Genomic DNA, 16536 nt, shown 5'->3' on the forward strand with positions numbered 1-16536 from the left:
CGCCAAATATTTAAGATACATGTTATCTACCTATTATGAGAATATTTTAAAAGAGAAATAAGCTTGTGTATCGGTCAAATGTTTCATGTAATCATAGCGCCAAATATTTAAGATACATGTTATCTACCTATTATGAGACTATTTTTAAAAGAGAAATAAGCTTGTGTATCGGTCAAATGTTTCATGTAATCATAGCGCCAAATATTTAAGATATATGTTATGTATTAATATAGTTGTTAAAAAGTATATCGAGTGAATGTTATATGAAATTAGAATATTAAAAATTACTAAAATTCCAGCTTATATATCAATTAGAATTAGAAAGAACCCGGTTATTACTTATTGAAATCATTAAATTAAATATTATGATATTAAATTAAAAGAAGGTGTAAAAATCATGCTACTTATCGTGATTTTACTGTCTGGCGTCGGGAAGAAAATTGTTCAAGTTAAATTTTAATTTGAACGTCGATACCTGAAAGTAATATTTTTGTAAAAATTTGAAAAAAGTTTAATAAGAGGAAAGATGAGAACTTACCTAATTGATTCTGCTTATATTATAAATCATTTGATGACACTGACCCTGGCGATAGTGTTGTTTAACTGTTTTATTCGATTTCGGCACTGAAATTAGATTTAACTGAATAAAACATTGCTTATTCATTGTTACAGAAGACGCTTTCTTTTGTTTTTTGTACTTCGTATTGTTAATCAAACACGAAATATAGCTTAGAAATCTTGGAATTAAAGTACTTTGCGTAGAAAATTATAATGTACATAAAATATATTAAAAGAACTAAGATTATTTATTGAACTGATTCCTGTTCAAACTATTGCACATTTACCGCATTTTCATTTTAATAATTTGAGAGTTATTATCAGAATTTGAACGAAAATAAGCTCGAATATAACAAAAATCTGTATATAAATCAATCTCGCTAATTCAGCAATAATTTGTATAATTATCTAAACTTGACCCGAAACATCGACCCGAATATGTTTCGGGTCGATGTTCTATTAGAATTTATACTCAATATTAATTATATAAACAAAAACAAAGGATTACTTACTTCCGTGAGACCTTCCGAAACGGAATTCAGCTGAAAAGTCTCTGAAAAGAAACAATAATAGAAATCATCTAAAAACAATATGAAAAAGAACAATTGTAAAGTATTGTTCGTTGAGTATTACGTCGCATCACGCGCGTCACTTATTACCTCGAAATTTCTACGATAAACCATTTAAGTCATTACCACAAATATTTAATAAGCTTTTAATTTCGTATAATTCAGATACCAGGGATTATCTGCGCGTGACATTTCAATCATGTTTACAGTTCGTAACGTCGTAAGGAATAGCGTAACGATAATTTTACGTCTTTTCTGTTAAAAATTTGTAGGAAATGCACCGGTCAAAGGCAAAAGCGTAATTTTGTTTCAGAATGTTACCGAAAACGAAAAAAAATTGTCGTCGTCGGACTGTTCGGAGTTCGAAAGTTTTCGGAAAATACGTCACACCGTGATTAAGGTTTGGAAATAGTAGTGTGATCGAATGTCGTTCTGCAACACACGTCGTGGTACACATATTGTCCAATAGAAAGCATAAAGAGATTGTAATTGGAAGATAGTAATAAATTTGCGAGAAAATGTTAGTGTGAGTGGTGAATTCGTGGAAAATCGTGTGCATTATAGAAAATTACAAAAATATCTATGAAATTTTGTTTCAAATATAAGTTACGTAGTTATATTATTGATCAAAATTGTAAAAAGCAAGGCCGTAACAATTTTTCCCCTCAATCCAGGGGCCAGGCAGTTTTTGAGACCCACAATCGGAAGACATTTTTATGTTCGTTGCACTTGAATAACTTATGTTTATTAGAAGAAATTGCGTAGGTTACATAAAAATTAACGAACCGACTTCACTACATTGATTCAGAGCAGCAGTTCCCATACTTTCTTTATATGCATGCCCCGTGGCAGCCATTTCCTTAAGTATTTTTCCATTTCGCATTTTTCTAGTTGTATTTCGTATTATCGACAAACGGGAGTGCTTTAGTCAATTAATTAATAGCACAACTTTTCGTAGTGACATCAACAAATTGAAAGTCGTTTCAACAGTTTCAACATTTAAGAAAAATAGCGGAAAAACAAATGTTGAATTAAAAAGTTACTTGCAATGAACAGAAACGAAGAAACTTAAACAAGCGTTCCTATTTTGAATATAGTAATTATTTTAGTTGGTTTTCATATAGTATGGAGTTTATCCGAAATAGAAATTAAAATAAAATCACGTAATTCTTCATTTTTCGTCATCAGTTTATGTTTTGAATAACATGGAGTTCAGGCATAACATGATAGTCCATGTTGTTTCATTATCACATTTTTATTGTTTTAAGGGGCTAAACAAATTGTTAAAGTCTTATTTTATCTACATATAACACTTTTTCTTAAAATTATGAATGTTTTAGTTAATGTATTTTTTTAATATTTGTAATTTTGTATTTGTAATATAGCTAAACAAATTGCTTGTCGACACATTTTCTTTTAAATATTGTTTTCATTCAAATGATAATTATGATTAGGAAAACAGGCAAAATTCAATAATAGTTGTGAATCATTGTAATTATATCATATTGTAATTTTTTAAATATCATGCACTCAAACTGATAACACGCGATCATATATATTTTTACAAAGCATGATTCTTTTAAATAATATTATTTTATTTTAAAGTAGCCAATATATAAGATAAACAGACTAATTTATTTAGATGAATTATCAATATTTTAAAGTCTTATGTCATCTACATATAACACTTTCCGTTAAAATTATGAATGTTTTTAGTTAATGTATTTTTTAAAAATTTAAATGTGTTTGTACGCAACAGAATATATTGTACTGTACATGTTGCGTGTATTGAATAAAGTGGGTGATCTTAGCGAAAAATCTGTCTCAAGTAGAATGACTCTACTGTAATTTCAAGAATCAAAACCGGAACAAATTCAGAAAATAATTTAACCTATCCGGAACAGTTTACATTTTATTTTTTTATTGTTTAAATTCATATAATATTCAGCAGGTCGAAAAACCCCAGGAATTTTTTGGGGATGGTCTGTTCAGATGTGTCATACCTCACCATCCAGCCGCTCCATTGTGGGCCTAGCTGAACACAATGCTAAATTAAAATAAAAATTAAAATTGCTAAAAAAAAGATTCTCTTAGTGTCCATAGGGTGAAAAAAATTTAAAAAATATATATATGTAATTAATTAAAGCTAGCTATTGTAGTAGTTGTAATATTAGATAGACGAATAATTAAGTTTTCAAATAAACTGATACAAATTTTATTATTTATTATGTTTTTTTCAATTTATGATAACTTTACACTTCGAACTTCTCTATTTTATTACTAAACGCATAAATTTTAGAAATATATCGCTAGGATGAAGTATTTAATGTTTCACGCCTGAGATGCTACGTCCTTGGACAATTGTATAATCAGCGTTCCGTGTAGTAACGTCAATAGAATTAAGCATAACTATCCGGAACAGGAATCCTTCTCTATTAATCTATAATTTCTGTTTTCTGTATAAATATGTTTGCTTCTATTTTCTCTGAAAAAGTTTTAACGCCTGAACTAACTATTTAGCATATTTTAATTCGATATTTCTCGACATTTTATAATATTGCCGTAAATATTAATTAAACGCGTACTTTTTTTAGAGGCCTATCTCCACTACAATTAAATTTCTTGTGTTTATTTCTTGTGTCTATAACATTTTAGGTATATTAGAAAAAAGAGAAGGAGGGAAGCGCCTTTTAAATTGATCAAATATAAATTTCCAATTTTTAAATAAATTTTTCGTGATCTACCGCAATACTTCCGCGAATTACAGGTGGTTCGGTTGATAAATACAAAATAAAGTTAGTATCAGAAGAGAATAATAAACCGAATTATTATTTATATTTTATACGTGTTTAGTTAAAATGCATTATTTTATTTTATATCATTGAACTTAATTAGTTTATAATTTATATATTTGAATATAGTATTTACTTCAAAAGAAATTTTCGCATAATTTTTAAATTAAATGTTATTGGGGTTAAAGGTTATCTTTAATTTTCTTCCTGAATTTTTAAAAAATTTCTTAATATTTTATTCAAAGCTTTATACAGTAATTTTTATCAGCTTCTGCACAAGATAAGATTATTCTAATTATCAATTTCCAATGTCTATGCATTAATCTGTGTAGCAATTATTTTTTTAAAAAATTGAATAGAAAAAAGGAAATTAATATTTTTTAAAAAATAAAATATATTTTTACGAATTATAAAATCACTATTATTAAAAATATATATATATATATATATATATATATATATATATAATTTTTCAGATTATTATTATTATTGTATATAATTTTAATTTTGTTGTATTTTAAATCCTTTAAATTATACATAGAAATTATTAATTTATAATAATATTGAATGGATTTTTAAATAAATAAATAAATATATTAAAAAAAAAAAATTACAAACATGTTTCATTCTAAACACTGTAATCGTAATTTGATAAAATCCATTCACTGAATCGTGATCTCGGGTTATCACGTTACTCGCCGAGAACGTGCGAAGTATGGAACAAGATGGCTGTCGACTTGGGTAGTGTGCGGGTAGAAGAGCGTTTAAAGATTAAAATCGGTGAGTTAATTAAGTTTTATTCGATTCATTTCCATTCAGTTATAAATAGAAAATTAACGTGTAATTTTTTAAACGTATAAAAATGGAAATAATGGCTTTCGTGAATCCATTTTAAGCCACTTCCGATGTTGTTTATGCGTCATGAATGAATGCAAACAGGCAAAATATTTCAAAATAATAATAAATAGAAAAAACCTAAACAAAGTTTTTATTATTTTTTTTAATCATTTTCTTCACGTTACAAATACGAGAAGAAATCGATGATGATATTAATGTATATGATTTAAATTTCCTAGAAGAATGATTTATCTTCCTCTTTTACATACTTTCATTACATTCTTATGAGATCTTGTGGTTTTAAATCCGTATAAAACTTTATATAAAAATATTAACTTATGTATGCAATCAGAAACATGTTCATATCATTAAACTTTAAAAGACAGATTACATGCAGCTATCTCATCATTGTGAAAAAGATTACTCATTGATATGAATAAAATCACCTAAATTCGTGAGTTGGTGACCTTCGTTCTGACCTTAAATATAATTTACTATACACAAATAACCACTAGATGAATATATTTTGAGTCTTCTTAATGAATTCTCTTATTATTACTATTACTTTTTAAATTGATTTATGTGAATTTTTACATAATTAAAACAAATTAGCATGTTCAGATGATAAATTTTTAATTATTTATAAGAAATTTCTAAATATTTTTACTTAGAATAACATGTTACTTTGAATCAAATGTTGTTTATCAGTAATTCTTTGAAATAAAATGAATGATTTCTTATCAGTTTTTAATCGTTCTTTGATAATATGTGATTTATAAATTTAAATGATTCGTTTGGTTATTACGTATAATTTCGCATAATGTAATTATTCGAAGAATAATTTAAGATTTTAATTAAAACAGATCTATATTTTATTGGCTTACATTGAGAACCTATCCTATGTATTGAATGTATACAAATTATAACTTAAAAATCATATGTAAAGATTTATAAATAATAGATTCAAAGTATTAGGGAAGTGCTTTGAATCCTTATGATTGAAATAGTGACCTATTAGGTTATAAATAAAAGTCTGCCTGATTCTTATTTCATGTTTTTGAAAATAAATTAATTTATGGATCGTCGATGTGGTTAATTTTAACTATAAAATATTTTTTGAAAAATAAGATGAAACATTTGAAAATATTTGTTTGATAATCAATATAAATTTTCATTGTTTCCAGTTATTAGAAAATAATTCAGTTATTAATAATTATAAGTTACAATAATAATAATTTATTATAACATTATAATTCAAGAAAATGAACTAATTTTAAAACAGTTTTTAAAAAGTTACTATATACAGTAACAAAATTAATACTTGTATTTATGAAAAGTATTTTTGCCTTTTTAAGCTTTTTCAATTTAATAGAATAAGATGGTTTAAAATTACTTTTATTTCTAACTTTACTAAAATATTAACAGTTTTATTGTTAATGAAAACTATCATGTTAAAACTATGTATTAAAACCACATATGTTTTTTTTTTCATATTTAAATTAGCAAATAACATAATAATAATAATAATAAATATATAAATAAATAAATATAAAAAATACAAACATGAAGAATATTGATAGTAAAGAAGAAATATATTAATATAGAAAAAAGACTCCTGCTACAGAAAGTTCCATATATCAAATTACAAATGGAAGATTATTTTTCAGAGGATTTGTAACAAAAATTTGAAATGCTTGAGTATGTATTCTAGTGAAATGAAATGAAAGTAATTTATAAATTAAAAGAAAACTGAAAGATAAATGCTTATTAAAAACTAATATAAATGTTATATTTAGAAGTTCTATGTACTAATTAACACAATTTGAGATTTGCTGAAAATAATGAGTAATAATCCTTAAGTAGTTAGAGTCATGTAAAGTCTTAAGACAAAACAATGCTAAAAATAAACTCATTAATGCAAGTGCCTTTATTAATAGTTTTTTTTTTTTTTTTTGAGCATACATTCCAGAACAACTTTTCAAATTTAATTCATGTTTGTAATTCAGCAATGGTACATTATAATAAAAATTGTGTTAAGAAATATTATTATTAATATAAAATTACTGAAGAAAAAATTAACCTATCATCAAAATAACATCAAAAATATATCAAGTAATGTGTATAATACTGTATTCACTGGGAGTTGTCAATTATTTTTTTATCATCTTTATGAGCAACAAGGAACTCTCTTGATTATAGCATTTTATGATGCTGATTACATCTCAATCAGAGTTTATGATTGAGGTCTAAGTGAACTTGAGCAATTTTGGTGGATCTTTTGTTTGTTGTTATCTCTCTCTCTCTCTCTCTCTCTCTCTTTTTTTTTTTGTTTTTCTTTTTTTTGTTCTTTTATCAAATTGCTAAAATCGAGCAGTTATACCTGTATAATTGTATGTTATTAAACTTGATAAATCTTTATATATACATATGACTTTCATTTTTGATCAAGAATTGCTATCCTGATGTGTGTAAGAAATAATAGCAAACTAAAACATTGGTTGAGTAATCTGTAGATTAATCCTCTTTGAAAAACAAGTATTCATCTAGTGTATCTAAAAGTATATTTTAAGTATCAAGACTGAGAAAGGAAATTTCTTTTATCTGCTTCTGTGGTATGGAATACAGAATGGTGTTAATCATGGGCATTTACTATTTGTTATAGACAAATAATCAAGCTATATTAAATGTGGTGTACATCACTGAAATGTTATTTCGTTTATGCTTTATTTTTTGCTGACTTGATACAATTATATAAAAACAATAACAATCTTTAATAAGTAGTATCCATTAAATTTATAAGTAAAAAAAAAAAAGAGTTAAGCCAGGAACACACATGCATAAAATTTTGCGTAAAATCTAGTGTAAAACAGAAAGCGTAAATTTTGGCTGAAACAGAACTGAAAAGAGTAGAGCATGTCTCTACTTTTTATGCTGTAGAATTTTTATGCCAAAATTCCTCCAATAAAGAGAAGTCTTTTCTGTGACATCAAAGTAGACACATGGTTTTTATTCTAACAATGGTGGCAATGAGTGTTAACCCTATAATTGTGAGGGTCTTGAAAAAATGAAAAATAAACTAAATAGAGGGGTTTATTGAATCCGTTCGACCACACCAGTGTCATGTATAAAGACACTGTATTTAAACAATGTTTATGGATGGCTGTAGGTGCAAAATTTCAAATAACAGGTAGGTCTAATAGAATTGATATATAGGCCTAGTATTTAGATCACACATTCTTTATTTAAATTCAGAATACAAGTATTAATTTAAATTTTCTATATTATAGCAGAGGAAGCGGAGAAAAAATGGAAGGTACAAAGGGATAGATATTATGAGAGGAAAAAATTAATAAAATTAGCACTGTTAGTGGCAGTGGTGTTTCCTATTCGGCCAGAATTTTTACGTATGTGTGTTCTGGCATAAAAGCGTAAAACAGAAACTGAACTGAAAGCTGATTTCTGATCCAGTTTTCTGCCATACAATTTTATGCATGTATGTTCTTGGCCTTAGAGTAAATGAAAAGTTATCTGGCAAAAGACTTCAAGACACTCATGTTTGCTTAGAAGTTTCTCATGATGCTTTTAAGGCATTTATCTGAAGAGATTGGATTAGCCTATAGTTTTTATTCATATAGCATATTTTCTTGATTCTGATGTGACATTGAATTTAATGTGCACCTGTTTTCAAAATGCCAAAACTCAGCTATAAAAAGTTAAAGCAATAGTATTAAACACATTCTTTGAAAAGCATTTTATTTTCATGTGTAGTTTTTCATGATATCTGTATTTTTGAATGTATTCATTTATTATTTCATTATCAAGTACAAGGGATCTGCAGAATAATACAAAATCACAGTATTGTCAATATTTTAATAGCTAGATTTCGTATTTGTATGCACAAGCATGAAATTTACCAAATACAGTCTTCAGGTTAGAATGTTTTCAAAACAGAAAGCAGAAATGGAATGTTTTTAAGATCATTCGAAAAAATGTATAAACAAGAATATTTTAAATTTTTTTAAAAAATAACTTTTTTAAAATCTCTAAAGAGAAATGCCAGGAAGAAAACACATGAAAACTTCTATGAGAAAGCAAAAAATGGATGGCCAACAACTAACAATCATATCGTTGTGCTAAAAGCTGATAAAAGTAGATCAATGGTATTGTTAAAAGAAGAGAGGTATAAAGCCCTTTTAAACCATTATATCAGGGATATCTGCTGTGAACAGATTCAAGATAATTACGTTGACAGATTGCATAGACGGGTCGTTAATTAATTTTAGACATACAATGTGCGCCAAAAAACTAAAGATGGACAGGGCTGCAATGACTCCTCCTGATACCCCTAAACTATTCACATTTGTAAAGACCCACAAGCCAGGGAACATCATAAGACCTATTGTTGATAAATGCAAATCACCTACTAGGCTTTTGGAAAACCGGGTATATGATTTACTCAAAGAGCATTTGAAAGCATACGGCTTCTCTTAGTAATTCTGAACAGCTTATTGCGGCAGCTCCAAGTGACGCAAAATGTGTATATAACAACACATTTACTTTATTTCTTTATACCCCTCCATTCACTTACAACCATGTTTTTGTGCACTTTTTTGTTAAGTATAGACAAAGAACCAGCACATCACAAACATATTCTAGAACTAACACATATGTTATGCTACTCCTCCTTTTTTCAATATGATTACAAAATGTATATACAGAAAATAGGTGTACCAATGGGCAGTCTCCTATCGGGGATCTTTGTGAGATGGTCATTAGACTATTAAAAAACAGTCTTACCTTCATTCCTTCCTAACATTATCCTATACAGAAGGTACATCGACAATATTTTTATAATGTGAAAAGCAAAACCTAATATAGAAAGCTTCATAGAACAAATGAATAACAACCTATATGGACTTTCCATAAAATTAGACCAAGTCAGTAATTCAAGGTCACACTTTTTAGATCTTAATATCAATGTTAATAATGGAGTTATCCATACGAATATTTATTACAAACCGTCACACTTTCCATTGTTTATACCTGCGAACTCCTACGATCCATATGTCTACAAAATAGCTGTGTTTCATACCCTAACCAAACATCCTTTTACCCACTGCATGAATTACGACGACACGTTAAAAGAGCTTGAACGTCTAGAGAACATAGCTAAAAAACATGGTTACGAAAAACGTCTTATTTGTAATTTAGCCAATGCCTGTTCCAACAAGGGTACTCGTTCTACACCCAATACCAATATATCACAAAGTGAGAACACTCACAACACACGCCACATTGTTCTAGATTATCTACAACATGAGAAGCTTATATAAAGAGATTGCCCAACACAAAGGGGGTAGATTAACATATAGACGCGTCCCCAGTATATATAACATCCTCTGAAATGGAAAAGACAACACTGACAGGCTTAGGGTACCAGGAGTATATAGGATTCCATTGAGGGAGAACAATAGATTTGAAAGTGATCTTGAATACATTGGCACCACTACGAGATCACTCAAAGTAAAGCTTGCACAACACAAATATGATATTGATAAAAGAAAATATAACACTATCCTAGCCAGGTATGCCATGGACAATGACGTTCAAGCCTATCTGGACAAAGCTTCCATTATACAACCTAAACATAACGACCATATCAGGACATTGGAAGCTCTCGAGATATACAAATCACAAAAGAGAGGTCATTGCATTAATTTCAAGGAAGAAGGACAATTATCTTATGCCTGGCAATCTTTCTACCAACAGGAGCAGTAGAATTAAAAAATTGTTTTTTTTTAGCTCAGAAAAAAGAGCAATTTCATTATGGTCTTGAACTTTCTGATGGATAGTTACCATGTAGAGTTGGTTGTATTGGTTGTACCAGTCCAAACCTGAACCCATTGTTCACAATAAAAACTTGTCAAAGGTTAAGAAGGGAAAGTTGTATGTACTTTGAGAAGAATTTAAGATGCAATTCATTGAAACTGATGGTCTTAATCTTTTGATGTGCTGTCTATGATGTAAATATTGCAATTGATGAGAAGCATCAATGAGACAGAATAAACCAGCACATCTGGTACAGCAAGCATGCGAAGAATGTTGAATTTCGCAAGTCAAAACATAAGCAAACTACTTTGATACATGCTTTTACTTTAGGATCTGAAAAGCATGGTCATCGAGTGAGTTAGGTGCAGATCTTGCCATTGCATTAATCCAATTAGGAATTTCAGTCCATTAGGTAAACAATCCTGCATTCAAATTATTCCTTGAGAACTACATGCAAAGGTCTGAAAATGAGATGCAAAACTGAATGAGAGCACCCTTAGAAAAAAATTACACAAAGCCAATTTATGAGAATTTTTTCAAAAAAATAAAAGAGATGGTTGGCAAGAATGAAGTAGGATTTGTATTAGATGAAACTTCACCCATTATCTGGTGAATGGGTGAAACCCATGCCTTTTAAGATGTTCCAACTTGAGAAGACAAATGCCTGCACAGTAATGCAGTCATTCAATGATTCATGCATGAATCTGTGGCCAGGGAACATACAATGTGAAAAACTCAGGCTTGTGGTGAACGATTAAGCATGCTATATGCTTTTGGCTGTCCAATAACTAAAGGCCATGCACTCTAACCTCAACTTATGGCATATATTGCACATGGACTACACTGTGTTTGTGAAGATATCAGAGGGTAAATGACTGCATTGCTGCTCTGAAGTAGTAGTAAAAGCCCCCAGTTGTAGTTTGTACCAAGAAGTCACTTGGCTCTACCTGTCATAATCAGGTAGGGTACTTGATAAGATGTGTAGTTTTCTTATGTGAAAACTGACAAAATCAAATGCTTCATATGTGCCCTAGATTCAATGGACACAGCAGCTATAAAGCAGGCTCAATAATTGCTCAACAGCAAAGAGCTAGATTTGGAATTTTTTGCAGTACATGGCTACAAGTATTTGATGTGAGTCAGACTTTTTTTTTTTTTTTTTGCACCTTTCATACATTTTCAGAACCTTTTTTACCCTTTATCTGATCATAATTTTGCACCTTTGTCTTTTAGTTATAATGCATAAAATTATATAAAACTATATAATTATTTGTATAATATTAATTTATAACTCTATTAAAGCTATAGATTAAACAAAAAATAAAAGTTAATTTTCACAAATTAATTTATTGTTACCAAATCAAAATTGGCAGAGAGCATTGCTGTATGATATCTTTAAATTTTTATTTCTTGGCTGAAAATGTATGAAAGTTCAAATTTGGTATATGAAAAGTGATTTTGGAGTATTAAAGTATTATATATGGAAGAATGAGTTCAAAAGTTGAGGACTGACTGCAAGATACAGTATATATGTAACTGAAATGGTATGGGAGACTTTTATATTTATTTATTTATAATAGAATTTTAACAATAATCAATGCAATCAAAAAATTTTACATATTAGTTTAAAGTTTAATGAATAAAAAACATGAAAAGTAACTCCAAATTGTTGATAAAGCAAAATACTTCTAATAATGTATGAAAAAAATGGTAATTTACTTCATATTTACATTAAAAGTAGTTATTTTCCATTTAGTTTAATAAATAAATTAAATAATTAAAAAACAATGTGTAATATTATTAGTAAATACTATTAAATAAGAAAGGTATTAGTACAGTGGTATCCACATGAGAAAAATCTAATTCCTATGTTAGACATCTCAAGACATCTCCATATTAGAATATTTTAAATTTATATATAATTTTTTTTCTTTTTTATAAAAATAAAAATATCTAACTATTCTAAGCAGACTTAGAACCAATTTACAAGAAACTTTTATGCTTAAAAAAGTTTTATTAAATATGTAAATGTATTGTTTGCTTTTTTTCTTTAATTTATTGAATTAGAAATTTTACCAATTTTGCAAATTCAAATTTATTTATTTTTAAACTTTTTTTACAAGTTTACTTTTATATAGTTCTTAAATCAGGTTATAGAATTTTTAAGAGCTAGCTTTTAAATCAGAAGTTATATGTATAAAAGAGATAGAAGTTTTTTTCTAGAGATAGAGGAGATAGAAGTTTTTTCAAAAACCAAATGGATTGTCTTTATAAAAGAAAGCTGGTTAGATTGCTATGTCATTTTGTGAGATGATATTTGAATTTCATTATTGATAAGTAAAGCAAGAATTTGCAATTTGGTGATAAATAAAAACAGATAACATTATATCATTAAAAAATAATGAAAATTTGATAAAAACATTAGAGTTCAAAAATGATAGTGATATGTAAATTTTATCATTACAAATTCTAATATAAAAATTATTTTCAATGCCATTAAAGTGTGATAATGATAAATTAGTTTATTATCTGGATATGTAAATATATTTTAAATAAAGTGTGAATTGTTAAATCCTTTTCAATAGAATAAGATAGAGAGAAACAAACAAACAAAAAAAAATATCTGTTGTAATAACTTTTTATAGTTGTTAATAATATTTATTTATTTAAAATTAACATGTAACATGGTAAAATTATGGCTATAAATTCTGTATTTGATTTTTATTATTTTTTGTTGTAAAAGTCCACAAGTTTACTGTTTGGATTATGGTAATTTGTTTGTAAATCAGAAACATATTATAGTTTATATTTTATCAAATAGAAAATTTAAATATTGTTATTTTCAGTTTAACAAATCCTATTTGACTATTTTCTTCATCTTACTTTTGTTATATTTTTGTACATACGAAATAAAAAAGTCAGTTTATGCTTATGTCATATTTTGGCTTACCCTTGCTCTGAATTGTAAAAAATCATGATTTATCTAGTGAAGGTTTGGATCATTTTCATTGTTGATATTTTATAATTAAAGGTTCTCTTTTATTTTCCTGTATATTCTATTTGGGTGGCCTTTCCTTTGCTAATTTATTTACTGTTCAATTAGTTTAATCATCAGCACATGATCAGCTTTGATTAAAAAATAAAGCAGTCTGAATCTGTTTTACATTTGTGTCTCAGAGGTAATCTCTGGTTATTCTGCAATAAAAATTAGAAACAGTAAAATTAGCATTACTTTAAAAAAAAAATTATTTTAAAGATTTTCTCAAGAAAAATTCTTGATGAATTAAAATGAAATTAAAATAAACTAAGTAATTATCAACTGATGTTCCTTAGTTAATAGATGATCTTTTGTGCCCAAGTGTTTAATTTTGTATCTAATTGAATCCAAAATATGTATGGTATTAGATTTAAATGCCTATATTAAATTTGAAACTCCTCATTGCAATGTAATTTTAAATGGTTATGATCTTGAATTATTATTTCTTTTCATAGTTGTCATCTATCTGAAACTAGACTCAGAGAGAAAATGGCAATCTAGAATTGATACCGTACAGGTCTAGGAAGTTGGTCTAAAAATCATCAGTTATTAATCATTGTCTAAACAAACCTAAATGTATAAAAAGTATCATTTTTACAATGTGGTTTTTTGTAAATTAAGATTTTAAAGGGTTTTAAACCATGGTTGAGACCGGTGTTGTAGAGTCAGGTGTTTTTGAATGGAGTCAGAGTTGGTAAAATTCTTTTGACTCCAATGACTCCAACCTTGAAGTTTACTATTGGTAAAATGTGAAGTAAGAAAAATACTTATAAACATCATCTCTAAACCTGATATATTAAAGCTAAACACCAACAAATGCCGAAATTCTATCGGGCTAGTTTAAGGCTAATTACTAAATAAATTACGTAAGCAATTTGACTTTAGAGGGAGGCGTTAGGCGCCATCTCGTATTAACATTAATAATAGAACTATTACTAAATAAATTAATACGTAATTTATTTAGTAATTAGCCTTAAATTAGCCTGATAGAATTTCGGCATTTGGCTGGTGTTTAAGAAAAATACTTTTTAATGAATTAGTATCTAAATAAATTTTCTAGAAAATGGACACTTCAATAAATATAGATTTCAAAATAATATTAATGCATGAGGGATACTTCATAGCAAAATGTTATGCATATCTCATGTGACATGCTCTATACTTTCAGGTGATAGCTTTTATTAATTTTAAGTCTACCATTGGCTGAATGGATAAAACCACTGAACACTTATAGTTAGTCATGGAATAGTACCTGGAAAGTAAACACTTAAGTTTAGCACTTCGAAGCAATGCCATATCTTTACCAAAGAGACGCTTTCAAGAAAAAATTTGACTCATTTTGGGTGTCATAATTTTTACTTGTTGCAGTATTTTTTACATCTCAAATGTTTTTTTTTTGTATGTCAATTGTTTTTTTGGTTAATTTGACTAATTAATTTTTTCACTGTTCTATTAGTTTTGAGTTATTTATGATTATTTATTACAGCTTTAATAACACAATTTGATCTTAAAACAGTCAATAGAAAAACAATGAAAAAAGTAAAACCAAGATCAGAATCTAACTGCAACAAACTAAATGAGGAAGAAAAAACTGAAAAATGTAATTAATAGGATTGTTTCAGCTTATTAGTCACTGGTTCTTGGGACACTATTGCACCCATCGGTTCAAGGTGATTGATTTTTTCCAAATTTCATATTTTAACATTCTACTATATACTTCAGTTTAGTGAACCATCAGTAGGAAATTAACTATTCCCATTGTAGCTGGAGTAGGAGAAACTATTTTACAGTTCAATTTATTACATCATTCATCAAATTGTTATTTTTTGCATTTTATTGTATTTAATTTTTCCTTGAAAATAATTAAATTTAAATCACTTTTTCATAATTAACTAATAAAAGTGGAATTCTTTTATCTGTTAAGACACAGTGTGTTTCTTTATGTACTCGAAATTTTTTACAAGGTAAATTCACATCCATTTTTTGATTCTCACCATCAATTTTAGTATGACTTTTTTTATAGAGAAATTTTAGATAAAAATATTCAAGTACCCAGTGGTTTTTTTCTTATAAAAGGAGACATAGTGTGACATTTTAGAAAAGAGTAAAGTCTGAGTTGCACATTGCAAATTTGCTGGAGTCAATGTGGATCTCTGTGATTTTTTTTTTTTTTTTTGCCTGCATAATACTGAGATTCTTAAATGTATTTACATTATAAGTAATTCACAATAAATCCACATGTCTAGTAAAGAAAAATCATGAAACTACAAGTGATAAATTTAAAGATTAGTTATCCATAGTACTGGTATTCACCTTTCCTTTGTAAATTAGTAGACTTGGCAATATGTTTGAATTCCCAATTGTAGTTAATAAATTTAATTAAGGTGCAGCATCTAATATTTTCTCATATATTAATGAAAAACTGATCAAAAAATTATATCCCCAAAATTTTCACTAAAATTAAGTAACTATTAATATTTTTGCTTCACAATTTTAAATGAATTAAAATTATGTAAGTTTATTGCTTATGCTATGTTAAACCATGCATAAAATTGAATTTTATGTAGCATTTACAAAAACTGATGTTTCAGCACAGTCACATCAAAAGAGTGTCTTATGGTCCTTTTTGCCTAGGTCTGATCTAGAGAATACCCATAAGTGTTTTAGAATGATTAGCAAAACTTTTCCTTTATAATTTGTATATGTAATTGTTCAAGGAACCTGAAAGGAAAGCTAGAACTATCTTTAATGATTAAAACCAATTTGTCTTATAATACTGCTTTACTGTTATCCTAATAAATTAGATTAATGAAATTAAACTGAATTCTATGGCTGGGTTATTTAATAATGATAAAAGTTCTTGATTTTCTTACTAACAGATCTAAATATGGGTTCAATACAAAATAATTTTCTA

The 16536-nt window shown here is 27.5% G+C and overlaps 1 protein-coding gene across 1 annotated transcript in view; it reads left to right on the top strand.

The window, feature by feature from the left end:
* Window positions 1–4545: 4545 nt before the first annotated feature.
* RasGAP1 (Ras GTPase activating protein 1) overlaps window positions 4546–16536 on the top strand; it is a 67081-nt gene continuing 55090 nt past the window's right edge. The window contains exon 1 of the mRNA XM_067271481.1: window positions 4546–4699. Coding sequence (XP_067127582.1) covers window positions 4645–4699 — 55 coding nt within the window. The 5' untranslated portion in view covers window positions 4546–4644. The remainder of the gene's footprint in view (window positions 4700–16536) is intronic.

Source organism: Centruroides vittatus, unplaced genomic scaffold (genome assembly GCF_030686945.1).
Source record: "Centruroides vittatus isolate TY-2023 unplaced genomic scaffold, ASM3068694v2 contig_4, whole genome shotgun sequence".
Taxonomy (NCBI): Eukaryota; Metazoa; Arthropoda; class Arachnida; order Scorpiones; family Buthidae; genus Centruroides; species Centruroides vittatus.